The sequence below is a fragment of the Mustela nivalis genome (genome assembly GCF_964662115.1).
Source record: "Mustela nivalis genome assembly, chromosome: 2".
NCBI lineage: Eukaryota > Metazoa > Chordata > Mammalia > Carnivora > Mustelidae > Mustela > Mustela nivalis.
Genome location: NC_139021.1, coordinates 46,342,424 through 46,369,126, shown reverse-complemented (window position 1 = coordinate 46,369,126; position 26,703 = coordinate 46,342,424). Strand labels below are relative to the sequence as shown.

The 26,703-nt window shown below is 33.9% G+C and overlaps 1 protein-coding gene across 3 annotated transcripts in view; it reads right to left on the bottom strand.

The window, feature by feature from the left end:
• Window positions 1-7,447: 7,447 nt before the first annotated feature.
• The window catches only part of MMP16 (matrix metallopeptidase 16), a 300,135-nt gene continuing 280,879 nt past the window's right edge, over window positions 7,448-26,703 (bottom strand). Inside the window, exon 10 of one of the 3 annotated variants that reach the window (XM_082719649.1) lies at window positions 7,448-7,844. In XM_082719649.1, the coding sequence (XP_082575775.1) occupies window positions 7,675-7,844 (170 nt within the window). In that variant the 3' untranslated portion in view covers window positions 7,448-7,674. Of the gene's footprint in view, window positions 7,845-12,319; window positions 12,683-13,172; window positions 22,937-26,703 lie in introns of those variants that run through there. The other 2 variants (XM_082719650.1, XM_082719648.1) reach the window with 2 other exon arrangements.

Below are 26,703 nucleotides of genomic sequence, written 5' to 3'. Positions count from 1 at the left end.
TGCTGTAACTTGGTTGCGGGTGGTGGTGACTTTGTAGCAGGTTCAGGTAAATTGGGAATATGCATTACTTTTGCATGCAGCTTGTGTATTCATGACCTTCTTGGACTTTATCCTGTATATTCCACTTCCCCTTGATAATGGAGTCCTACTGATGTGCTTAACTTTTTGGCATGGTACAACAGGTATTCAATTCATGGAAAATGCCAACACTTGTGGTTGGTGGTTTAATATCTAATACAGCACAATAACAAGTCAAGAATTATTTCTCAAAATGAGAATAGTTACTTTATTAAAAGTGCATGATTCTTGTTACAGAGCTCTGAAGATTTTTCTTATCACAGGTTTGCTGTATGTTGAGTCTTCTAAAGACAGTTTGAACATGAGAAGGTGTACTGTGTAAAGATAGCTAGTTAGCATATTGTTCACACTGTGGACAAATATCTCTTTCTCTGAGCTGCACGCAAATTTAGCAGTTTTAGATTATTAAGTAAATGAGTTAAAGAGCTGTATCCACAATAGTACATTGCCTCTTTCTTTCTTTCTTTCTTTTTTTTTTTTTTAAGATTTTATTTATTTATTTGACAGACAGAGATCACAAGTAGGCAGAGAGACAGGCAGAGGGAGAGGAAGGGAAGCAGGCTCCCTGCTGAGCAGAAAGCCTGATGTGGGGCTCAATCCCAGGACCCTGGGATCATGACCTGAGCTGAAGGCAGAGGTTTTAACCCACTGAGCCACCCGGCACCCCTACATTGCCTCTTTCTTGATGGCAGTGTCTGTAAGGTATAGCAACTTATTAATAATTTATTGTTATTAATTTATAGAGAATATTCTGACATTTCCTGAACAATTAGACATCTAGAGATTTCTTTGTCTCATATTCATATCTCATATGTTGACCTGTATGCATGTGCATCTCCTGACTGTTTTATCACCATTCTGTCATCAGTGTAGTTGGCAAGTTAGAATTGTATGTAAGGGTAAGAAGGATTTATTTCTCTTCAAACTAAATTATAACACAGTTTTGATATACCATGGTGGCACTATGTCAGAGATATATTGCTCTTCTTGCCAAGTGGCAAGTGAATCTGATATTCTATATTAATTGGAATAAACAAACAAACAAACAAAAATCATCTGTTAGATCAGTAGCTACAAGTTAAGTGACAGGGACTGTAAAGTTTATTCCAATAAAGAGATTACATCTAGAATACCCAGGACAATTTAAATCATCATCTGATTATCATCATCACAATCCACCGCATTCTCCAAAACCCATTCATATTCTTCACTGGCTAAGGCAGAGTATTATATTGTTATGTTTTGAATTTTTCAAATCTCTGATGATGGCTTTAAGTTTTTAATGCATTATTCCAGAGATATAGTTTTAATTTTTGTATGAATAGGGCACCCTGGGATCTTCCACTGGGTTGTATTTATTATAATCACTCTTCACTTAGATGGATACCCAAGAAAAGACTATCAAATACGATAGGTAATATTCCCAGTTCATTACGTAAATAACTATAGTATATGCTGGGATCCTTTTGGGGCTACCTTGAATCAAAATCTCTTTCCATTAGATACCTGCCTAGAAGTTCAGAGTTGCTATTTTGATCCCTAGGAATTTGGGTTAGAGCAAAGTCAGTGTTAAAATATCCATGAAAAGACTAGCTCTTTATCTTTATCTTACTCTGGAACATGTTTATGCTGGAAAATGGCCTTTAGGAAAGGGAAAAGGAAAGATTCACCATCACAATTGTGAGGTTCTTCCTCAAGGGTAAGCAGATGCTTCATTTTTATTTCTATAGATCTTGACTCTATGAACAGTTCAGGTCTAAAAACTGATTCAGGTCAACTGTGAAAGCTCTAGATCTCTAATGAGGCTTCAGTCAGGCATCTGTTCACCAGGTTTATTATTTTTTTCAGTCCTTCACTTCAGATAGAACTTTATGGGATGATCTTTATTTTGCTCTCAGGGACTTTTATGAGTAAATAGCTACCTCCAGAGATCCACTGATTTTAATGGTAACCACACACCCCTTATGCCTCTGGTGATCATTTACTGTTACTTGGGCTTTTCCATTCTCGAATTCTATCATTGAAACAGTAATAGAATCTTCATTGAAATAGCAAACCATTTTCATCTATAGTTTATCTTACTAGCTTTCTGACTTAGTGGGGAACAACCACTAAATAGTTCTTTCAAAGTGGATAATGCTCCTCCTTTCACAAAGACAGCCTTTTGGGCCCTCATCTGGGATTATGTTTGGGTGTGGTTGAGTGAGTCACGTGTGATATATTCACCCCAACATTCCATCTTACTAAGTCTTCAGATCCTTTTTCTTTATCATACCAAGGAATTTGTGGCATCTCATCATCAGTTATGGAACCAATCTTGATTCCAGTTGTACAATATTCCCTGCTGCTTGATCTAGTTCATTTGTTATAGAACCTCTAGTAATTAAACCATATTGCTAAATTTAGCCAGTTAAAAAATATATTATTCCCTTTTTGGTCCGGCACCTTCAGAATCCATTCTCATACGTATTCCCTGGAACCTGGATGCATAAAGTAGCTAAATTTTGTAACTTTGGTATGTATCCTGTTTCCTCCTGTGTTTGGCGTTATAATTAATTCTTCCTTAGGGCATGTTAGAATATGACTCTAGTTTTTAGATCTGGAGACAATTAAGGTGGGGAAGGGAGATACTTAAGGTTATAGTAGACTGGAAATTTGAGAATACTCTGAATACCATAAAGCCTCCATTTTCAATGACTATAGTTCTGTTTTTTACTAACCCAACCTTCCATTTTATGTAATATATCTAATGAAGCTGTGAATTAATGGATATTGAAATCTGGCAACATATTTAGTTCACTCAAACCTGTGATTGCAAAAATTAAGAAATTCATAGGAAGTCCTTAGTTTTCGATAAATGCCTAAGCCAAGAAAATATGAATATAACTTACAATTTTCATTCTTTAAGCTTTCATATGATATTAGAAGTAAAATCTTTAGCTTACAGTTTTAATGTCCTTCATGTCTTCATATAGCTACGTAGTAGTAGCAACGGGGTCTTCTGAAGCCTTGCCTTCAGTTGTACCTTATTCCAGGTAAAGTAGGTGATAATTTGATTATTTGCCTCTATCTTCCATTAGGTATCAAATATATATCTCTTTAAAATAATTTTCACTATTCATTGTCTAATTAGTTCAGATAAACCATTCCCAATTCTCCTATCTCACTAAGCTTCTACCACCAACGACTGTTTCACTCAAGGGTATTAGTAGAATGGCTAAAAAAACCACTGTGGAGAAATAGACAGCAATACAATAGTAAGGAGCTTTAATACCCAACTTATATCAATGGACAGATCATCCAGACAGAAAATCAATAAGGAAACATAAGCCTTAAATGGCACGTTAGACCAGATGGACTTAACAGATATTTAAAGAACATTTTATCCAAAAGCAACAGAATATATATTATTCTCAAGTGTACATGGAACGTTTTTCAAGGTCATATGTTACAGCACAGAATAAGTCTTAATAATTTTAAGAAGATTCAAATAATATCAAGTATCTTTTCTGATCACAGTGGTATGAAACTAAAAATTAATTATATGAAGAAACTGGAAAATTCACAAATGCGTGGAGATTAAACAACATACTACTGAATAACCAGTGGGCAAAAGAAGATATTAAACAGAAATAATAAAATTTCTGAGACAAATGAAAATGGAAATCCAACATACCAAAATTTATGGGATGCAGCAAAAACAGTTTAAGAGGGAAGTTCTTGCCTATGTTGAAAAACAAGAAAAGTCTCAAATAAGCAACCTAACTTTACACCTCAAGGAACTAGAAAGAGAAGAACAAATGAAGCCCAAAGTTACGAAGGAAGGAAATAAAAAAGAGCAGAAATAAATGAAATAGAGACCAAAATGACAATGGAAAAGATAAATGAAACTAAGAGCTAGTTCTTTGAAAAGATACACAAAATTGACAAACTTTGAGCTAGACAACTCAAGAAAAGGAAAAGACTCAGATAAATGAAGTCAGAAATGAAAGAGGAGATGTTAGACTAATACCACAGAAATAAGAGACTATAATAAACAATTATATACAAACAAATTGGACAATCTAGAAGATATGAATACATTCTTAGAAACAGAGAACCTGCCAAGACTGAATCAATATGAAATAGCAAATCTGAACAGACAAAAGTCCAGGACAAATGGGTTCACATTTAAACATGAAGTAATACCAATTTTTCTCAGGCTATTCAAAAAATAAATAGGCTAAGGAGAACTCTTCCGATTACATTTTGTGAGGCCAGCATTACCAGAACTAGACAAGGACACCACAACACAAAAAAGAAAATTACAGACCAATATCACTGATGAACACAGATGCAAAAATCCTCAACAAAATATTTACAAACTGAATTTAACAATACATATTCAAAGAATCGTACATCACAGTCATATAGGCTTTGCTGGAGGGATGCAAGGATGGTTAGCTTCTGCAAATCAGTGTGATACACCACATAAACAAAATAAAGATTAAAAATCATATGATCATCTCAATAAATGCTGAAAAATTGTTTGACAAAATTCAACATCCATTTATGATAAAAACTCTTCAAAAAATTGGATATTGAGGAGATGTACATTAACATAATGAAGCCTGCATGCAAGTCCACAGCCCACATCACACTCAATGGTGAAAACTTGAAAGATTTTCCTCTGAGTTCAAGAAGAAGAGAAGGATGTCTACTTTTGCCAATTTTATTCAATATAGTATTGGAAGTCTTAATCAGAGAAATTATGCAGTAAAACTAATAAACATCCAAACTGGAAAGGAAGAAGTAAAACTTTTGAAGTTTGCAGATGACATGATGCATATAAAGACTAAAGACTCCATCCTAAAGGCTCCATCATAAAACTGTTGGAACTAATAAGAGATTCAGTAAAGTTGTAGGATACGAAATCTACACAAATATCTGTTGCATTTCTTCACATCAATAATTTTCAGATAGAAAAATTAAGAAAATAATCCAATTTACAATTGCACTGAAAAAAAAACCTAGTAATTAATTATAAAAAAGGAGATAAAAGACTTATATATTGAAAACAAAATATTAATAAAATAAATTGAAGAACACACAAATAAATGGAAAGGTATTCTGTGCTCATGGATTGGAAGAATTAGTATTGTTAAAATGTCGGTATTACCCAAAGCAAACTGCAGATTCAGTGCTATCCCTATCAAAATTCTATTGATATTTTTCACAGAAATAGAATAATCTTAAAATTTGTGCGCGCACACACACACATATATATAATAGAATATTATTCAGCCATAAAAAAGCTTGAACTCTCGCCATTTGTAACATGGATGGACCTTAAAGGCATTATCCTAAGGGAAGTAAATCAGGCAGGGAGAGACAAACACTGAGTGATCTCTCTTGTATGTGGAATCTGAAAAACAAGTGAAAAAACGAAGCTCATAGCTAATAGAGAACAAATTAGTGGTTGCAAGAGGCAGTGGGTGAGGAGTTAGAGAAATTGGTGGACTGGTTTTTCATTTGTTTTAGTTTACATACATTGAATGAAAATGGAAAAAATAGCATAAGTCTGCCTGATTTTATTAAAAAGAAAATGCATTGAAAGCGTAGTTGGTAGGTCATAGAATCACCAAGTAGGCTGGGCAAAAAATATTCAGAGGCATCACATCCTTTCATGATCTAGCACTTGCCTAAATCTTTGAACTTATTTTTTATAATTCTCCTTCATGTCCATGGGGCCCAGTTCCAGAATAATTAATTTTTTTTTTTTTTTTTTTACAAATGTGTTATGCTCTCTTATACTTGTATGGCTATCTAGAAATTATAACTTTTGCCTAAAATGCTACTTTCCTACTTTTTAAAATGCATTACCCTTTTTATAAAGTCTTTCATGATAATCCCAAATAGAGTCACCATAGAGATTCTCTCATGATTTTGTTATACCTGTAAAATTACAAGATTTTTCATATGACCTATCATATGTTATGTTACATTGTGCTCTATATCTTAGGTTATATAATATGCTAATTACAGTGAGGTACAATAACTTAGGAAAGTTGACTCCCATACTTTGCATATCCTATTCTCTGTCCTGGGTAATATTTAAAATGTAGTAAAGATTTAATACCAAAGGAACAGACAAGTGAACCAATAGTCATCTTTTCAGAAAGAATAATTTATCATTTCACTGTAACACCATTAAATTGACATATAACATGTTAAAAGCTGTAAGTATTTCTTCTTAAAGCCTACAAAAATTTGTATCAGATCTTGAATGTTACCTATTTCTTCAGGATTCGTACTTTCTGGTAGGACAGATGACCTAGAGTTGGTTGACATCCTATTCTAGTTTAATTTTACTATTACTCCACTAACCCTTCCTCTGAAAAATATTTTTCACACTCAATAAACTGAAACATCTATCTTTCCTAAGCTGTCATCATCCAAAAACATTTGACCAAGTATCTCTCTAAGGCAAGGGTCAAGTGTCCTTGAAAAGGGTTGCCAAGATTTTCATCACTCCCTTTTTTCTCTGCCAAGGGGGGACCACAAATGCTACAAAAGAAGGGTGGAAAGTGGAAGTGGGTGAAAAGAAAAACTGCAGCCAAATTAATATGATTAATGTCCAGAGGCAGAGGAAAAGCAGTGGAGTCATGGGCAGAGCATCCTTACGTTCAAGCAAATTTTGGACTTGCTGACCATAGATAGATTTTGTGCTTTCACTTAAACTTTCTATTATTGGATTAATGCCATTAAGTCATTTAAAACATCATTTAATGCTGAAATAACACTATAATAATTACAAGCATTCCCACCCTTATCCCCCTCTCCTCTTCTCTAAGCCTCTTTTAATGTTTTTGGCTAATTTTTTTTTCTTTCTGGAATGAACACCTCATTATTTCTAAGTAATACGGATGTACTTTAAATCAGTTTTAGACATCATCTCTTGATTTCCTATTATGTTAGATGAAGACTAAACTGTCTTCCTTTGTCATCTCCCCTGCTTCCCCTCCTTCATCCTCTAAATATAGTTTATTAGAGTTTTTGATTAAAGGTTCAATTTTTACATTATCATGCCTATATCTATTCAGAACTGAGCACTGAACCAGACCTATATTTCAATTTTTTAAAACTGTTCCTTAAATTAATATTTGCCTAGTTTTTACAATTGCTTCATTCTTTATCTATTGCTTATTATTCTTAAGTCTAGGTACAATTTCCCACAAAGTCAATCACATCAAGTAATCTGTTGGTTTCATTTTGTGTTTATTTATGAATACACACACACACACACACACACACACATACACACACACACACACACACACACACCCGTATTAGAGTTATCCATTTCTCCTATTTAGACTAGCTGTTCTCTAGGCCTGTTATTTCAGGATCTATCTTTGTGTTATTGTAGGAAATTTCTTTGAATTTCTCAAAAAATGGAATCTCTATTCCTCAGATCTTATGTGTTAGTATTCTTCATTTATTTTCATGTTCCAAAGGAGCACATTTCACATAGTTTCATAGGTTGGAAAAGGTGGCACAATGACAAAAGTCATGAAGATGGAGTCGTTAACATGCTTCTCTCTTGGTCTCCCTGCTTCAGTGTGAACTGCTTGTCTTTATGACTGGTGCACCACTATAATCCAAGAGTCCCTCACCACCCTTTTGGATAATCCCTTTACCTCTTTCTTCCTTTTGTTGAAAATCCTGTTCTTCTGAATGCAGTATTATCTTGGATTTCTCATTATTTAGTGGAGGATATTGTATAGCTGAGAAATGAAACACGGGAAGAAAAAAACTTAACTTTGCTTCTAGTTTATTGAGTTTTTAATTTTCCTATCAAGTTTTAATTTCTATGCAAATGATTTTAAAAATTGTTCCCTCTAAGAGATAATAAGGATTGTTTTGAAAGTTTTTTTTAATGATGCAGTCTCTTTCCTTCTTGTTATTTTTGTGTGTGTTTGTTTCTTTGGGTCACTATGGTTGTTTGAACTTTCCTTTAGATGCCCAGAAATCCTCAGTTGTCTGATCCTGTTTCACAGGAGGAAACAAAAAACTAATAGGAAACACTGACTGTATGGTTGGGACTTGTCAGTATGAACTTTAATAAAGGGTAATCTTGCTGGCCTTTTGTTGGGGAAGCAAAATATTGCATATTTTATTGTTTTTCCTCTTGGATTGATCTGACTTACCAGAGAAGAGTATTCCATTTTTTTTTCCCCTAAAGAAAACAGCAACAACAAATTCTCCCCCAAACTACCTGATGACATCCCAATGATGAAGCAGACGAAGTCTGGAAGGTGTCTATATTAACATTCCAAATATGGAAGTTCATTTAATCTTCTCTTTTTGGTAGAGAACACTGGCATTCCCCAATTCAGAGACCTTCTTTTACCATCTCCACAGAACAAACCTTGAGTTATTGGCTGGTGAGAGGAAGAACAGTTGCCCAAAGGCAGGGAGGCCTGGACAGGACCTAGAGTATTTAACTGTTTCCTATAAATGGTATTTAGTTCTACTTTATTCAGTTTTGTTCACCTCATTTCCACAGCTACTTGGTGCTTCCATTCCCTAAGCCTTCTAAATTCTATGTGATGTACTTTGAGGTTGTTCTCTGCTCCTGACAGTTTATATGACTCCTTGGGTCTGTTAAGCCAGTTACCAGATGTCCTCTTTTTTCCAGCTTCCCAAATGTTGGTGTTGGTCTTCTCTCCTGTATTCCCTTTTCCTAAGTCTTTTGGAGAAAAAAAAAAAAAAAAATGAAAGGAGAGGGGAGGGGAGGAGAGGAAAGGAAAAAGAAGAGAGGAAAAGAAAAGAAAAAAAAGAAAAGATCTATTTCCTATAGTTTTAGTAGGGCTTTGGAGGAAGTGAAATTATATGCCTGTTCCTGATCCATCATTTGACCTGAAAGTGTTGCTAATGCTTTTAGACACATGTTACATGCCAGGTAAAATCTATAAAGCATTCTTTGGTGAAAGCTATTGTTAGTGTAAGGGCCCAATAACTGCTCTAAGCAACAAATAATTTTTTTTTTTTAATAGGGAAGAATTTCACAGCTATTTTCTGAGTTGCTCTTTAAAATTTTTTATTTTTAAAATTTATTTGACAGACAGAGATCACAAGTAGGCAGAGAGGCAGGCAGAGAGAGGAGGAAGCAGGCTCCCTGCTAAGCAGAGAGTTGGATAGTGGGGGGCAGAGGGTGGGGAGCTCAATCCCAGGACCATGAGATCATGACCTGAGTTGAAGGCAAAGGCTTTAACCCACTGAGCCACCCAGGTGCCCCAACAAATAATTTTTTTAAAAATCTGTTTCTTGCTGTTGAACTATTTATCTGTATCTTTCCTTTTGTCTGTGACTTGATTCTTTCCTTTTTGAACCCCTGTCACCAAACTTACTTATCTTCCATATTGAGTACTATGTCGACATCCTATCCTATAGACCCAACACTAACCCTGCAAGAATTTGAACTGCATTTCCCTTCAGGAAGGCAGAATGGTTACTATTTCAAAGTCTTTTTACATTGTCTCTTTTGTAAGGGAATATAAGAAAATGAATAACCATTTCTCTTATATCTGTGTACACATTTGAGTAAGAAGAATTTGATATTTTGAGTATTTTATTTTTATTTTTATTTTTTTAAGTAGGCTCCATGCCCAGTGTGGAGCCCAGCATGGGGCTTGAACTCACAACCGTGAGATCAAGACCTGAGCTGAGATCAAGAATCAGATACTTAACTGACTGAGCCACCCAGGCACCCCACGTTTTTTTAATATTTTAAGTCCTGATAGCTGTTCTCTAATCACTGGTGCCTCCCAAACAATCTTCCCACTTTTACTTGGCTACTGTTGCTGGAAAATTTCCTCTGGTTGAAAAGGTGTTTAGTTGAAGTAAAAGATACATATAAAAAAAAAAAGATTAGCCTAAGTTTGAGGCTTTCTTTATGATTTAATAAACAATATTTAAAGAGCTCTGGAAAAAAGTAATGCCTTGGAAAGAATCAACTGCTTAAAAGATTTTATCTTGGAAATAAATACTTTAAAATATCTTTATTCAAAAAACTCCTAGAAAACAGGTTAGAGAATATATAACGAAGCAAAATAATACTTCTGTAATAACAAAATTTAAAAATACCATTTGATTTAGTGTAGTAAGCATTTCTAGAGCTTCTTCATTCAAGGCACTGAATTAGAAGCTACAGGGGGGATCCACAAAGCAAACAAAACAAACAAAACAAGAAGAATGCAGTTCCTAAGAGCTTAGATATTCATAAGGAATAATGGCTTAAATTCACATAAAATTATAGATTTTGCCTTAAAAGTTGCATGAGTATGATCATATAACTTACTATTAAAACTGGAAGATTTCCAAAGAGAAGGAGGGGGTGCAATATTAATAATTATACTGGGGTCACTCTAAGCAAAACAAATGCAAGGAGATAAGACGAGGTTTCAAAGTTGGTGGAATTTTACCTGTTCAGTGAGATCAGGGAAGATAAGGAAGGGAAAAGTGGAAATTCAAATTTGCGTGAGCCAAACTATAGATGAGGGGTAGCAAATATTTGGATGGTTTGGGTATAAAAATAGATACTGGTGAAAAAGTTTGAAAAGCAAGTTAAAAGTAGATTTTTAAAGGTCTTCTTATAAAATCTTTGTTTTAATAATAAAATCTTAGATATGATTCAAACTCTAATTTGGAAAGATTGTTCTGCCAGGAATGTGTAAATAGGCTAGAAAAGAAAGAGATTGAGTTAAGCAAGATTCAGTTATGAACCCTAACTAGAACAAGAATGTCAAAGAGAAATTAGATGCCAATAATACCGTTGAGGCAGAATTCATAGACGTAATAAATATCAAAAGGGGGACATCAGAGGCAAAGGGAAAGGGAAAGGCCAAGAACACAATATTTTCATGGATAAGAGAATTTAGTGCATTAATGAATAATTCAGAAGGAAGCATTCTTATTTTGGGGAAAAAGGGATGTTGATTCTTTACATTTAGTAGATTGAATGTGGGAAGCAGAAGAAAAATCCAGATTAGTGGGTCCAGCAAGTGGGTGGAAATTGTCAGTCTGGATTTTTTGAGACATCCTATCCACAAAGCTAAAGCCATGTCTATGCAGAAGGGTCCAGGAGAGGGTGTAGAATAAAGGAGATTAAGAACATAAAGGGGACTTACATAAATTAACAAGAATTAGTTTAAAAAGTTAGATATGATAGGGAGAAATATTTTTAAGCCCTAATATCTAGAAGCCAACATTTTCATGAGCACTGACTATGAGCTAGCTTCTGTAGCAGACTATAGGTATAGAAAAGGAATAAGAAATTAATAGGACCTGACTAGGGGAACAGAAGTATTAATAGCAGAGTTACTATCAGTATTAAATACTCTTAAGAAGCCAGGTAATATAGGGAATCAGACTAGATTTAGTTATAAATATATTATTTAAATTTAAAGAAATAAGTGTAAGGAGTGCCACAAAATTATAAGTAAAGAACGAGTATAAAGAACACATGATTGAAGTGAATTATATCTTTATTTTCAAGGAATAGAACAATTAAGTGGGGGGAAAGAAGAGAGAGAGGAGGTGGAGGTAAGGAGGAGAAGGAAGAGGAAGAAGAGGGCATCAAACTGGGTTGAAGTTATGCCTATTCAAATACTTTGTGTAAAAGATTTAAAATATGCAAATGTTGTCACTCACCTCAGTGGTATTTATGTTTCCATAGCATGCTGGTGTCATTTTAGTTTGGTCCTTGATTGTGGCAACAATCATGCAAGATAGGTCACATAATACTATATTTTGCTATTAAATAAATAAAATTCAGGTATGGAAGAAAAATACTTTACTGGATTAGGTCGCTATTTCCTGTTTTTTTTTTTTTTTCTCTTTGATAATAAAAACAAGGAATATTTATTCTTTTATTTTCTTTTAAGATTTTATTTTTTTATTTGACAGAGATCACAAGTAGGCAGAGAGGCAGGCAGAGAGAGAGGAGGAAGCAGGCTCTCCGCTGAGCAGAGCGCTCGATGCGGGGCTCGATCCCAGGACCCCAGGATCATGACCTGAGCTGAAAGCAAAGGCTTTAACCCACTGAGCCACCCAGGCGTCCCAAGGAATATGTATTCTTGAATTCTGCCTGATTATTTATGGTTTCATGTTGACAGCCTTATAAAAATAAAGGTTATCTTTTGTTTAAAAGCCTTCTACAAATACAACAAATACAAATACAAATTGTTGCTTGTCTAACCTTATAGGTTCTTATGGGCAGACATGTTCCAAAAGTCCAACAACTCTTATCTGTGAGACTTCCTTTAAACTCCTTTGCCAGTTCTCAGGGATGAAACTTAGAAGCAGATTTCAAAGAACTGAACACAAGCAATTCTCTGTCACTCTAGTCTACTGTTTATTACTTCAGACAATTAAATCTCTTATGATTGTCTTAGCTACCTTGCTTCAGCTCTCCTCTTTTACGTTGTTTGATGTTGTAAGAGATTTCATAGTTGATCCTGTGTTCAAAATAATTTATGAAAATGTAGATATGGAAATGTTTACCTTTGCTTATGTTTTCTATGAGTCAGCTCTTTATTCATGGCCATCCTTTACTGTAGTCCTATTATTTAAAAAAAAAAAAAAGTTCTTAAATGGGATCCTGTCAAAGACTTTTGACACAAAAATTAACTACTTTGATTAAATTTACCTAGACAATCATGATGTATGACTTTAAACAATAAATTCTATTCACCTATCCAAAAATTAATCTTTATTCTTGTTAGGTAGTGATGAAATCTTAACATATTCTGTGTTCATGGTTACTTGCCTGAAATATATATGATGCAGTAATGCTTCCTGCTCCTCTCTTTGGCCCTTCACATGCATCTAGTTAATTAAATAATTCTCCAGTTGATATGGCAAGTTTAATATACTTGCTCATTCAGAGAAACACAGGAGGTTTTGGCCTTAATTTCTTAAGAATTTTCATTTTGTTTCATATCGATTAGGAAGAAATAGGTAATAATGTCTACTGCTATAGATTATAACTTCCATATTAGTTATAAATGTATATATATCATTCATTGAGTAAAACCACAATGTCTATGAACTGTTTTTCTTTTCTCTTATTTATTGACAGTTTTTTTTAATTACAACACAATGAATTGATGGTAAATACAGAAGATGCAATAGTATAAAAAGCCATTTAACCCTTCCCTAGGTTAAGACACTTACAGCAGACAAAAACTGCCCCACCCAAAATTCCCTCCTTGAATGGAAACAAAATAAATATAAATTAATAAATACAAAACAAATCACTGCACAGCCCTTAACTCTTTGATTGCCATGGCAAGAACCATGCTGATGATTCTAGCTTGTGACATTTGTGTGGTTAAAGGTTGCCGCAGCAGTCAAAGGGTTATAGCATTGTAAACATAAGTACTTTGTGGAAAAGTTCAGTCATGTTAATGGTCTACAGCGATGAGATTAATAGCATGACCCCTTGACCTTTAATGACGCAACATTATAAGGAGTTGAAGAGATAGTAGCTTGGTGAGCTGTTACATAGACTAGTCAACCATTTTATTTAACAATGTGCTATGAGGCCTTGATTTACTAATAAAAGACAACTTGTGAATAATAAACACTGTTCAATGCATTGATCAATAAAATCAATGAAAAAATTAAGCACCACAAAATTTTGCCTGATTATATCTGACAGTCATAATACACTTTAGCACCATTTATTTAGCCTTATATTTGCACACAAACAAGCTTTGTGTTTGTCAGTAGAAGCTATCTGAAAAAAAAAAAATATATATATATATATATGCGCCAGATTTAAGATGTTATAAATGTATAGAATCCTATGTGGGGGAAAAAAAAAAAACCCAAACCAAAACCACTAACAACTTGCAAACCTTAAAGCTCATTCAGCAAATAAATGTGTTATTTATTTCTTTCCTTACACACAGAAGACTACATATTATCAGAAACTTAATGAAGTAGTGTTGAGTGTAATGTGAACAATCCAAAAGCTCAAAGTTACATGTTAATATCCTCTCCAGAACTGAAAATATCATGGGGAATTAAAATAAAGGCAAAGTATTGTCAGACAACCAAGAGATAATAGCCTAAATATTTAATTTCGTAGTGTTTCTCTCTGCTTCATGTTTTAATATTATTTAAAGTCTACATTAATCTTATGTATTACATTCTTTTAATTTCCCATAACCACAATATAGAAAGGAAAAATGATTTTCATAAGAAGCTATAAAATGTCTACTATTTACCCAAGAGACAACTTTCCTTTGCAATTGCTTGCATCTCATTCTGGCTCTGAAAGACAAATGTATGTGCAATTATTTTTTAATATACCATATGGTATTTATTTGACAAACTAAATTTATGGGAGCTTTTCCCCTTTAATCTGTATCTTAAATATGTATGTGTATGTATACACACACACATGCATACATACACACACACACCATACACACACACAGTATGTATTTCCAAATCTATATTACGAGATAGCTCATATGGGTGGAATAAATTGTGTTCATTATCATACTGATCCACTACTGGAATCAAGATAATGTTAATATAGATATACAGATTTTAAAACATCTTGAAGATATATTACTACACTGATGAAGCAGGCAATTTTCTCAATATCAATAATTGATTCTTTTAAAAAATCATCAATAGACTATGGACTATGTTTTTGCTAAAAATTAGGTTTATTAAAAGTTATAGTAGCACAAATTTGAACTAGTAAACTCCATTTATTTCCTCCCTATAAAAACAAGATATCTTTGTTTAAAATTATATACCTAAAAAAAAAAAATCTTTCAAGATTTTAAGCCTGAAGCAAATTTTTTTGGGTGAGTCTCTAAAACCCCTGAAAATAGAGGTCCACAGTAGAAATGCTGATGCAGTCAAAACCAATGCAGCAAAAAGCTGCCACTATAATACACTTTATTCTTTTATTCTCTCTCTTTATAATATATAATTTATGTAATTCACACATAAAAGGAAATAGACAAAGAATTGAGGTTTTAGGCATTCATGTACACATGATGTACCTTAAACAAAACACTATGTTATGGTATTTACTTTCTGGAATAATTATTTAATATACATTCTCCAAAACCAAACTTTCTTAGCTGGCTTATCAACAGACAACAGCCTTCATACTCAGCATTTCACTTTCCTCAGGGGAATAACTCTAAAAAAGTTAGAATCCAATGTAAGAGATTGGAAAATGTGTGAAATTGATTGGGAGCTGTCTTTGCATGAAACTTGTGAAGGAAATTACTGAGGAACACAAACATTTTCTGGGCCCATGTCTGATATACGGTGCTGCTCAATTCTGGTTTTCATAAACAGAAGGTAAAATCAAATCTGTAAAAAAAAGAGGGGCAAGGTAGAAATGGAAAGGAATGCAAAATGGGGACAGACTACATAAGACAACACAAAACAATATATCCCTCCCAACCATCTGTATTTTGGGGTGACACACAGAAAGCAAACAAATAATTTCAGAATTGGAGGAGCAGAAAAACCAGACACCCAGTCATCTTTGTTAAGAAATCAGATTTGTTTGAAAGTCACAAAATAACTAAGATTGTGAAATTTTGTATTTCTGAACATATAAAAGAATAACATATTCCACTTCAGACAGAAAAGAAGTGATAAAATAACAAAAACAAAAACAAGTCTAATTTTACCCAGGCAGTAGTAGTACTACTAAAGAGCTGTGAGAAGACGGGCAATAATGTGGCCGCTGTGATGTTATTTCAGTGGTAGCAAAGATTATGACATTGATTTAAGGACTGAATCAGTCACTCAGGGAAACTGTGTTTTACCTTCACAACTGGGTTATCAATATATAGAGAGGGAACAAGTTCAAACTGGCATTATGAAAGAACAAATGAAACATGCATTCTAGTGACTTTGTAAATCGACAGCTCACACCAGGCTTTATTCATCCATATCTTAGCAAGACAGGCCAACATAGAAACATATATTCATACAAAATGTGGCAAGTACAAGCAGCACCATATCCTATCCTAGGAAAAAAGCATCCTAGCATGCAGTCACATCTCACCAAAGCTTCATCGTATATGAGGCATTTTTAAAAAGGCCTGTGTCAAAAAGTGTTATGCCTGGGATCAAATCTAGCTACAGACCAAGTACTACAGATATGTCTGTATTTCATGTGTTTTTTTTTCATGGAGAAAACCAAGTAGATAAAATACTCAAGAAACATCTTCATAAGTCAAAAAGTTAATCATTTTATTCCTTGCACCATTCTTTCCTTCTGGTTTTTCTATGTGAAATAAGGGTTAATGACATCTTACTCTGAAACTACGTGGCCTAACATGATACAATTATCATATTTTCATATCTATATTTAATTGATTTTCTTCTCCCTTCTTAAGGGCATATAAATCCAGCTCTATAGCAGAGCACATGGCAAAGTTTTATGAATCAGCATGACGTTCTAGTTTATGATGTATATGTCTTACAATGCCCAGTGTGCCTTCAATATAAGGCCACATTGAGTGCAAACTTGAATATTATCCCCAGTCCAATGTAAGTATAAGACAGATTTTTAAGACGCAGTGCTCTTTAAATTGGAAAGGCATAGAATCTTTAGAAATCTTCATAAATATCTTTCTTTTTTTTTATACTTATGCGCTAACCATGAATTAACTGGGTGGGCCCTCATTTTCCTAAAAGAGCTTCAGTTGTGTACTGTTTTACAGTACTCATGACTTTATACCCTTACTTCATATAAAGAATTAGCGTTGTTTTTTAAAAAAAGATGCATGTTGCTCTCCAATTATGTGCTAAAAATTGAAGGCTGCTACATCAGTATTCTACCAGAATAGTGACACATTTTATATCTGTTTCCACTCAATTTTTGTGAATTTGTTGGGTTTGTTTAAATTAGTGTTCATTCTTAGGCTTTATATACTATTGGTTTAAGTTTCAACATAGAAATATGTATAAAATATTGAAAGAGATATTTGTAATTGATGTTGTTCATCTGAACTGAAATATCTCTGGATCATTTCAGAATGATACCAGTGGAAATACAAAATGATTTGAGTAGGACAGAAAGACAACGGTTATCATTAGATGAGATTAGAACACTAAGGCAACTTCTTTGCTACTATGCCAAGTGTTTATGTTATATGATTTCTGAGGTAAATTTCTATCCTAGAGAAATGGCTTTTCTTAGGAGATTCTAACATATATCTTTCCAACTGAGATTACTGAACACCTAACTTTTGACATATTTATCCTATAAGGCAGTGCATTACTATCAGATGTATTTATGTAGGATAACATCTAAAAACCAGTGGCTAATTATATACATTGATATATCACATACCCATTACTAATATGAAGAGCTTGAAATTGTATTTTTCTCTATTTTTATACTTGCTAAAGTAAAATTTCCGGTTGTATTAAGGAGTGCTGTAGTTAAGATTTCATATTTTACAAAACACTCATTTTTCTTTTTCCTCCATTTCCATTATATTTAATAAATATAGTATTTAATTTTCAGATTTATGGTGTGGTGCTCCATCTGGTTGCTGTTTATTATATAAAGTTCTAATTTTTAAAATATAACTGATAAAATTTTTTCAGATGTAACTTTGGTTCCCTTTTCAGCAACAAGGAACCTAAAACATAGATACACATCCTTTGCCAGTTATAACCTACAGTCACAATAAATCAATATCATGAAGGTGCATGAGATGCAGTGGAATGATTAAATCCTTTAATACTATTGACTTAAAACCTTTTGTGATATCATGTATTGGCTGAGTTTATATTTACAGCTATTTAGAAATAGCTTATCTGAATTTAACATTTTCGGTTTAGACGGCATGTTCTGTTTGACATCTGTGATATTTTGGAATGTGCTCTTGAGAGCATCAAAAATGAAATGAACTCTTCACTATGTTTGCTGAAAAAGATTTCACCACCATCCACGAGGTTGTTTCAGTATATGTTACAATCTCACAGACTCAATACTATCATTAAATCACCGCCTTTATTAGTTTCTGGAAATAATTCCAAAACTTAAAAAAAAAAAAAAAAAGATCTTTTCATGACTCTTGTGTTAACTCAGTCTACTTGATTTTAACATCCATTTCTCTTCAGATAGCACATTGAATTTAGGCAATATGGACACATATGTTACTCTATGTAAGATTCACAAAGTGTGGGCATGTATTTGATACTAGAGATATCAGCATAATATGCAGAACTTGGAAGTATTATATTACTATACCTAGGATCCAGTATATACACATCATCCACATATTGGAACTACCAGTGAAGTTGGGCAATGTTCTCATCCACCACATTGCATTTTTTAATCACCCACAGAAAGGGAATAAAAATAAGTATATTGTATCTGAAACAAATTGTGTCAATAGAAAAAGATTACAAGCAATCTGACTAGTAAAAGTAACATTTGCTTATTTCAGTAAATCAGTCTCTATCCTTTATTACTTAGTAATTATTTTCTGTAAATTATTACTTAGTAATTTATTACATCTGATTCAGAAAAGCCTCGCCCTCTGATTTATAACAGAAGTTGTCTTTGCTAGTATCATATAATGTTCTCTAATTTATCTATGGTATCTCTGCAGTTGTAAAGAGCTTCTGTATTCACCTGTTCTGATTGCCATGTCAGCAGACACTTTGTTCTAAAAGGAGTCAATAGTTAAATTCATAACCTCCTCTACAGTTTTGTTGTGCATTTACTGCTTTATAGGGAATACAGACTGACTGGCTATTTTAATACTTCATTTCAGTCCACTTAATAATATATAGAATAATAATTTTGGCTAAAATTATAAACTATAGAGTTAATTTATGTAAGGAACATTACCTTGTTTACATTTGTATTTATATTAAAGTATTAATAATGAAACAGAAGGAGAATTGTGTTTTGTGATCATGAATGTGTTTTCATTTTGAGAAATCCTAGGTCTGAACTTTCCATGCTATTAATGATGTTTGATGAAAAATATTTGATAGATTTTATGTTTCTATAAGATACTGAACTTGGTACATTATGTTGTTGACCCATGGAAATTTACTCCACATTGTTTTTGAATCACTATTCTTATTTGCTGGACCAACTGGTCTCTCTCTCTCTCTTTCGTTATTCCAATAGGATTGAGACTTTTTCCCCCAAACCCCAAGTGGAAGAGGAGTCAGGAACCATACTCACAAAGTGCCCTGTGTACAATAAACAAGTAGAATCTTGATGTTTGTGATTATATAGAACTTAATATTTTCTTATCTCTTGTAGCCTCACAGCCTGAAAATTTATTCTATTAAAGAGAGAAGCTGTATATGCCTTTTCTTATTGTATAAATCTCATCTCATATTGAAGTAAATATGACCCAACACTTATCCATGACATTTTCAGAATTCAAGCATAATGACGGGGTCTTTCCTTTCTTAATGCTATGATTATTTTCTAGCCCTTATATACTTATAGTCTTATGACGAATCAGGGTATTGTGACAAATGAGTAAGAGGCAAAAGATTGCTTCTTCAGGTTTTTTTCTCATTTAAAAAAAAGTAAAATCAGTGTTTAATGCAGGTTGATGGAATGCCTCAATGATTTACCCATGTTCCCAAATGACATAGTTTCTCATTTCTGTGTTTAGCAAAATAAGATTTCCAGACATCTTTTTTCTTGACACCAAGGTCCTAAAAGGATTAAACCCTCCCATAAGCAAACACTGTGTAAGTGAGCTTATGTATATAGTTCTCCATGCTCAGTAGAAGTGACTAATTCTTTATAATATCAGCATCATCTAGAATGGAAGCACTGAAAGCAATAGGACTGATTTTGGTCCTCTCCCCATGCTTTCTTTCTTGGCCTTCACATACATAATCTCTGATATCTTGTCAAAATACAGTTTGCATTGCATAATGTTTTGCTGTAAAGCCATTCCTCTTTTTTAACTGTTCTTTTTTTCTTATTCTTACATTATATATGTTCTGGTTGTAAGAAATAACAATCTGCAAAGGCTTTGCAGCATGCCACCCATGATTACAAAATATTTTCCCAAACCAAATCATAAACATGTTGTTTAACTGAAAGACATTCTAATTTTCATGCTATGTTGAGTATAAATATAAATTCAAGGCAGCCAAACTCTCCCATTTCCAAATAAGAATATGTACCTACACTCATTAAAAATCATCTGGAAATGTGTATTATTAGCAAATGAGTAAGAAATTTTCACTAGTATAAAATTCCTGCTTTATATAAAAGCCACACTGGCCGTTCAAGTATTTTGAGGTTTTCTTTTTCCCCTATAGTTTTATATTTGTACTGAAAATGATGAATTTAGACTTGAAATTATATTAAAGGAGAATTAAAAGTCACTTCTACCTATAGGGCATTTTTCGAGTGTGCATGTAAATGGCAAAGTGTCCATCTGCAGATCCACCATCAACACTCTTTCTCTCTCTCTACTCTAAGGAAACAGCTCATGCTTACTAGGGTTTTAGAGTACAGTTAACACTCCAAAGGAGAAGCAACACCAGATTTCCTTCAGTTTGTGCCAGTTTGCAAGTTAAAGGTCAAAGGGCAAAGACATAGAACAGGACTCTTCAAGGAAAATTTTCACAGAAGACAATGTTTAAGTTGTTATTAATGACAGTCAACAGATCAATAATCAAGTTCAAGGCAAGCTGTTCATTGTTTCAAAAGCTAATCCCCTCAAAAGCTGGCTTTCACACAAAGCCAATGTCTGACTCATGGGGTGCATTCGGTCTGACCATCTCTGATAAGTTCACAGCCCAGTGGCTGTAAAGCCTTTCACTGCAAGAAGCAGCTCCTAAAAATCAATAAAGAGGTCTGTCAGTTGCTGACTTTTCTCTAGGAAAAAAATATTGATACAAACCTGCACTGCAGGTCACATGAAAATGACAATACTGCTGTTAGGACAAATTACACTCAACAATGAAATGCTTTGGTGGTCTCTTGGCTCTGTCAGTGATCAAATGGATGGCTAAATGCCAGAAGCCACACTAACCCTTTGAGAACTATGGTTGACATGCAATAGGTAATGCACTGGAGGATATTCATGCAATCTCAGAGTCATCATTATAAGTCATTTTTAAAATGGCAATGCTAACTGCATGTACCAAGGCAAATTGAATTTTCATGCAATGATTTTAAAACAGAAATTCAATATGTCTAAGGAAAAAAAAAAAGACTTAGGCTATTATAATCAGTTCTTCAAATAAAATTTCACTCTTACATTTTCTGAATAAAATATCTTTTATTTGCCAGGAAAAATTTTGGCAAGTAACATTTCTGTTTGCTATAAACGCATTTAAGTAGTACCGCAAATTACTTAAAAATTACATGGGATTATAGGATGTCTGTTTGAAAAACCTGAACTTCTTGAACCTGTGTCTGTTTTTACCATTGTCCAGTTCTATAATTTACTAGATAGCAAGACTGACAATCCTAAGACTCTGAAAGCTAGTCTGATAGTTCTCAAAGGGTTACACCAATGTATTACTAGTGTCACATATCCTTGCAAAATAACTGTCACTTTAAACCACTTTGGAGACATACTGCTTCTTGCTCTTAATGAATATTCCTGACAGACCCATGGAAGGCCTGGGGCAATGGCCTAATACAACTTGGGGAGATTATCACAATGATGTAGGGTCAGGTGGCAGGAAGGGGATTAGAAACACTTCAAAACAATCAAAAGGTCCTGTTTGAATATAGCTATGAATATAAATGTGATGAAACATTGAGGACATAGCTGAGAACAGCTGTATAAAACGAAAAATGGATGTATTATTAAGGCTGTTACTATATTGCAGATATTTTGGCCCCTTGTTTGTTGGAAAATGGCTGTCCCAACAGTCTAAAGTCCTGCATGTGTATTCCAGATCTCCCACCTGACAAAAATGAAGTGTAGGAGACTATCCATAGCAGTCAGAGAGCTATCTTCTTTGGAGACAAAGCTGTTTTGGGTCTTCACACTTTCCTGAAAGTTCAATTGTGGGTTTTTTTGTTTAACCATTTTTTTTTTCTTTGCTTTAAAGCAAAAATTCATGGGTTTTTCCATTTTGCTTTTTTCCCCCAGATATGGGCTCAGGCTTCAGAAGAAAAATAATATTGGAAACCTTTAAGAAGAATCTTTTTTCTTCTTTTTTTTCCTCTTCTTTAGTTAATCCTGAAAATTTACTGGGCATTGAGCGTGCAGAGGAAAGGCCTAGAACTGAATGACAAAGAAAGACAAAGGACTGAAGAACGGCAGATACTGTGCATCATGGAAGCTTCCCCATGAGTGTATTTCCACTCATGTGCAGGACCAGCAACCCTCTGGGTTTGAAACGTCAGCCCTGAATCAGGCTGCCACAAGCCTGCTCCTAGCTAGGAAACAGCATAACAGCTCTTGTCTTGAATCTCAAGTTACCACAAACTCCTGGAAAAGAAAGAAAGAAAAAAAAACCCTACATCACACCCACTCTTGCATAGAGCGTTTACAGTACAGTATGTGGCGGGGTGTTCCTTTCCTCTTGAACTGGAACACAGTGTAAACCAATACAAGGAGGCATAAGGCCAAGATGCAGGGAATGACAATAGCTATGGCTTTCACAGTGCTGGCTGTGTTGTCCAGTTTGATGACAATGTCTACATCGTCTGGTGGGCTGTGTCCTTCTTTATCTCTGTCTGTTGGTCCATCACAGCCCATAAAATCCTTGAGGATGGATCTGGGATATCCAGGTTCTACTTTGAGTATCTGGTTGTTGAATTTCCAGTACTCCTTTCCTTTGTAGAAATACGTAAAGCCTAGAGGGGGAAACACACACACATAGGTACCACTTATTTTGAAGGTGTATATGTATAGAAATTCTTATTGATTTAAATTAGGCTACTTTTTAAAAGATGTATTTTAAGGCCTTTCCATTTTGGTAGGAAGAAAACATTATCTTCAGCTTAGCTGTCTTTTGAAATAAATCTGGCTGGTATACTGTAGAAGTTGTACTCTCTAATGCCTATGGAAAGCTTAGCCAAGAGTCAGAATATCCATAGAGGACTACTAAAAGATCATGCTGAACACATCTTGTCCTAATCTGGAAGAAGAGCTTTACCCTGTTTCTTACTTGGAAGGTTGCAGTTTCAGATTTACCCATCAGGGTGATAATACAAACTTGTACTGAAATATGCTGAGACAGCCTTATGAACTGAAGCACTATGTGCCTGCAGAACTGCTGTTGAAGACATTGTACAATGCACCCGACGAGGCCACTCCATGAAACACCTCAGGGGAAATTTCTAATCATCTCAGTACTGGGAGCAGTTGTACTTAAACACTAGGTTCGCTTTTGTCATTTGGACAAGAAATCACAACAATTTGTAAGTCATGAAGCTATGGAGATGTTTTCTTTGCTAGGAATCTTAATAAGTAAATAGGTATTTCCTTTTCATCCAGAGCTCCTTCATGTCAAGTTTCTTTGTGACTGCACTTTTTGGACTTAATTCCTGCTTTGAGACAAAATTCAAGAAACCAAGAGGAAATACTTTAATGTTATCATGACTTAAAAACTGTATTTTGGGAGCTATTTTGAATAGTATGCCTACTTTAGAGTTCATAATCATTAATGAGGGGTTTCTATATCCTGTATTATTGAGCACTTATTATGGAAGAAATATTGTGCTTAAAGCCCACTAAATGACATATTTTAATACTCATAACCACTCTGTCAAGTAGAATTATTTACCTATACTTTTCAGGCAAAGATACTGATGCTCAGAGGTAAGATACTATGTCCAAGTTCTGGTGAAAGCAGAAATTAAAGCTTTATCTAGTTCTAGAGCCTGAACACTTAATGATTTTCTTAGAACTGTGTCCTTTAAAGATCTCTTGTCATTTAACAAACACTTCTTGATTAAACATCACAGGTTGTGATAGGGAAAACCCATGCAACAAAAAACTGACACCTTTCAAAAAAAATTCATTTAGAATAGACCATCACTTCAGGTCACTTCATTTTGGAAATCATTCTGTTCAATGACATAAAAATCTGCTGTTACTTTTTATTTCAAAGGGCAGTTTTGCAATCAGAGTAACATGCCAAGTGAAAACAGGTGTATGTAGATTCAAATATTTCAGCAGGGAGCTGGTATTTGATCACGCTAATGAAATCCAATGTAATTACTCAACAAGCTTGGATGAAGAAATGTTGAGGACTTGCCAAATAATAGTACATTAGACAATCACAGTTGAATAATGGCATTGATTTAGAATTAAAAAGACCTTCAAAACAGGTGAACGTACTTCTTATATTTATAAATTGGAAACCCAACAGCTAGAATTATCTTCATCTTTAATTTTTTTGTCAACGCTAATTACTGTGAACCTCCTGGGTAACATACAAAAGTCAGAAGTTTCCATTTTCATATTTATGCAGGGCAAATTTTATAGTAGCACATTCCATATACAGAAGTAAAATGGTAGTTTATTGAGTATATTTGTTAGAGATAACAAGTCTGGTGAGTAGAAGTTAAATAATAAAGGTATTTGAAAAGAAGTGGCCTGCAATCTTGGTAATAGGAATCTGTCAAACTTTGATCCCACAATATTCATCTCATTCAATAATAAGAAATATGAAACAGCAGTTGGTGGAAGAAATGTTGATGTACGCATTTTTTGTCCTTTTTAAGAACAGCTTTGATGTTATACTCTTGTAGGTGTTATGCTTATTAAGAATAGCAACTTCAGATGAATTCTTACCTGAATTATTATTTTTTGAGAAATCCTGAGAAAGAATTCAGTGGGTACTGTAATGAATTATGTGGTGACTTTTTTTTCCTCCCATATTTGACCAGATTTTACTCGTGACTTTTCTGGTGTTTAGTCCTAAAATGTAACAAGACACTGCCCATCATAATTGTCTTGTTCTAACTTAGTAGATGTCTCTGGATGATAGTGTCTATGTGTTCTCTGTCTTCCACTTTTATGTGTTTATTAGTAAGAAGTTAATTAGTATTTAAAAAATGTGAATGAATAACTTTACGTTGTGGAAATACAGGTCTGAATCACAGTTGTACATTTTGACAGAGAATGAGCATAGGGAGTAGGGACTCAGCAAGTCAAGAGAATCAAGAGTCAAAACTATTTTAACAGCGATCAGCAAGATGAAATGCAACCGTTTGAATAGTGTTTTGTATTTGCCTCAAGATTGCATTTTCTAAGGAAGGCATAGAGAATACCTAGGTGGTATGGCTTGACAGCAATTAACATAGAAACAATTTGAAGGAGAGGGGATGCAGCAGTTCTTTACTACAACTTTAGTATCTGTTAAAAATTCACTGTTGCTTAAAACATAGTCAGATAATGAGTGCCAGGAAGAAATCATTCCACTATATTCTGCACGAGTCAAATCTCATTTAGATTATTGCATTTTCAAAGACTAAAAGTAAAGAGAAAAATGAAAAAAACTGTTAAATCAAGATGGTTTTGCGAAAAGCAGGAGGATGGTGGCTCAGGAAGATACATTCTGAGAAAGCCTGGATTTGTCTAGTATGACAAGATAAAAAATTTAACCAGACATGACAAATAATCAGTTACTTTAATGATACACCATAGAGAAAGGTGTTAACTTTTCTTCTTTGGAGATAATGCATTCCAGCACATTCAGTGGGGCTAGAATGTTCTAGTTTCAAACCTCAAATATATAATCTTACCTTTTTTTTATGATTATGAATAAGTTGCTTAAACTGATGCCAATTTCCTCATTTATCAATAATAATAAATGACATAAAAGGTATTTATGTTAGACAAATTATATAGTGAATTTATGTAGTATATCTGATATATGATAGTCATTCAATAAGAAGCACAAGTGTTCATATTTATGAAGATGGCAGAATTAATATCAGTAGGTGTATATGGAGGCACATTCCACCTTAATATGAAAAATATCCTTCAAACACTTATAGCTGAGTTGCTGAATTTGTGGACTTTCATTTATTTGTTTAAAATTACAAGTAGGAGAGGACTCCAAGGAAGAAATTCCTACATTGATGGAAGAATAGACGAGAGAAAACATTCAGTGTTCTACAATCTCCAACTTTTATGACTGTCAAATTTCATGTGCATAGACTTAAAGGGAATTACTTTGGGTCAAAATATAAGTATAAATGTATTTACTTAATAATTTGAACTTGTTATCTTTCTTACATAAACCTAAGGGAAGAAATTGTATAAAATATGAATTTAAGGTAAGAAGCTACAAGCATGAAATTTGTAGATAATAAAAAGTGGAGAATTTGCTGTTGATATACCAAAGCCTTCCAGATTCTTTGATATTGCTATTGCACAGAACAAGGCTTCAGACAGATGAAAAATCTCCTTGAGGGAGGGAATTTTTAGAATAATGGAAGGATAAAATTAATTTATATGACCAGTAATTATTGAATGTTTAGTATGTGAACTACCTTCAAAGACTTTATACTAGAGGGGATAATGAGCATATAAACTGATCATTATAATATGAGATTTGAGTAGAAGGGATGGAGTAATCACAAAAAGATATTCAAGGAGAATATTCTGA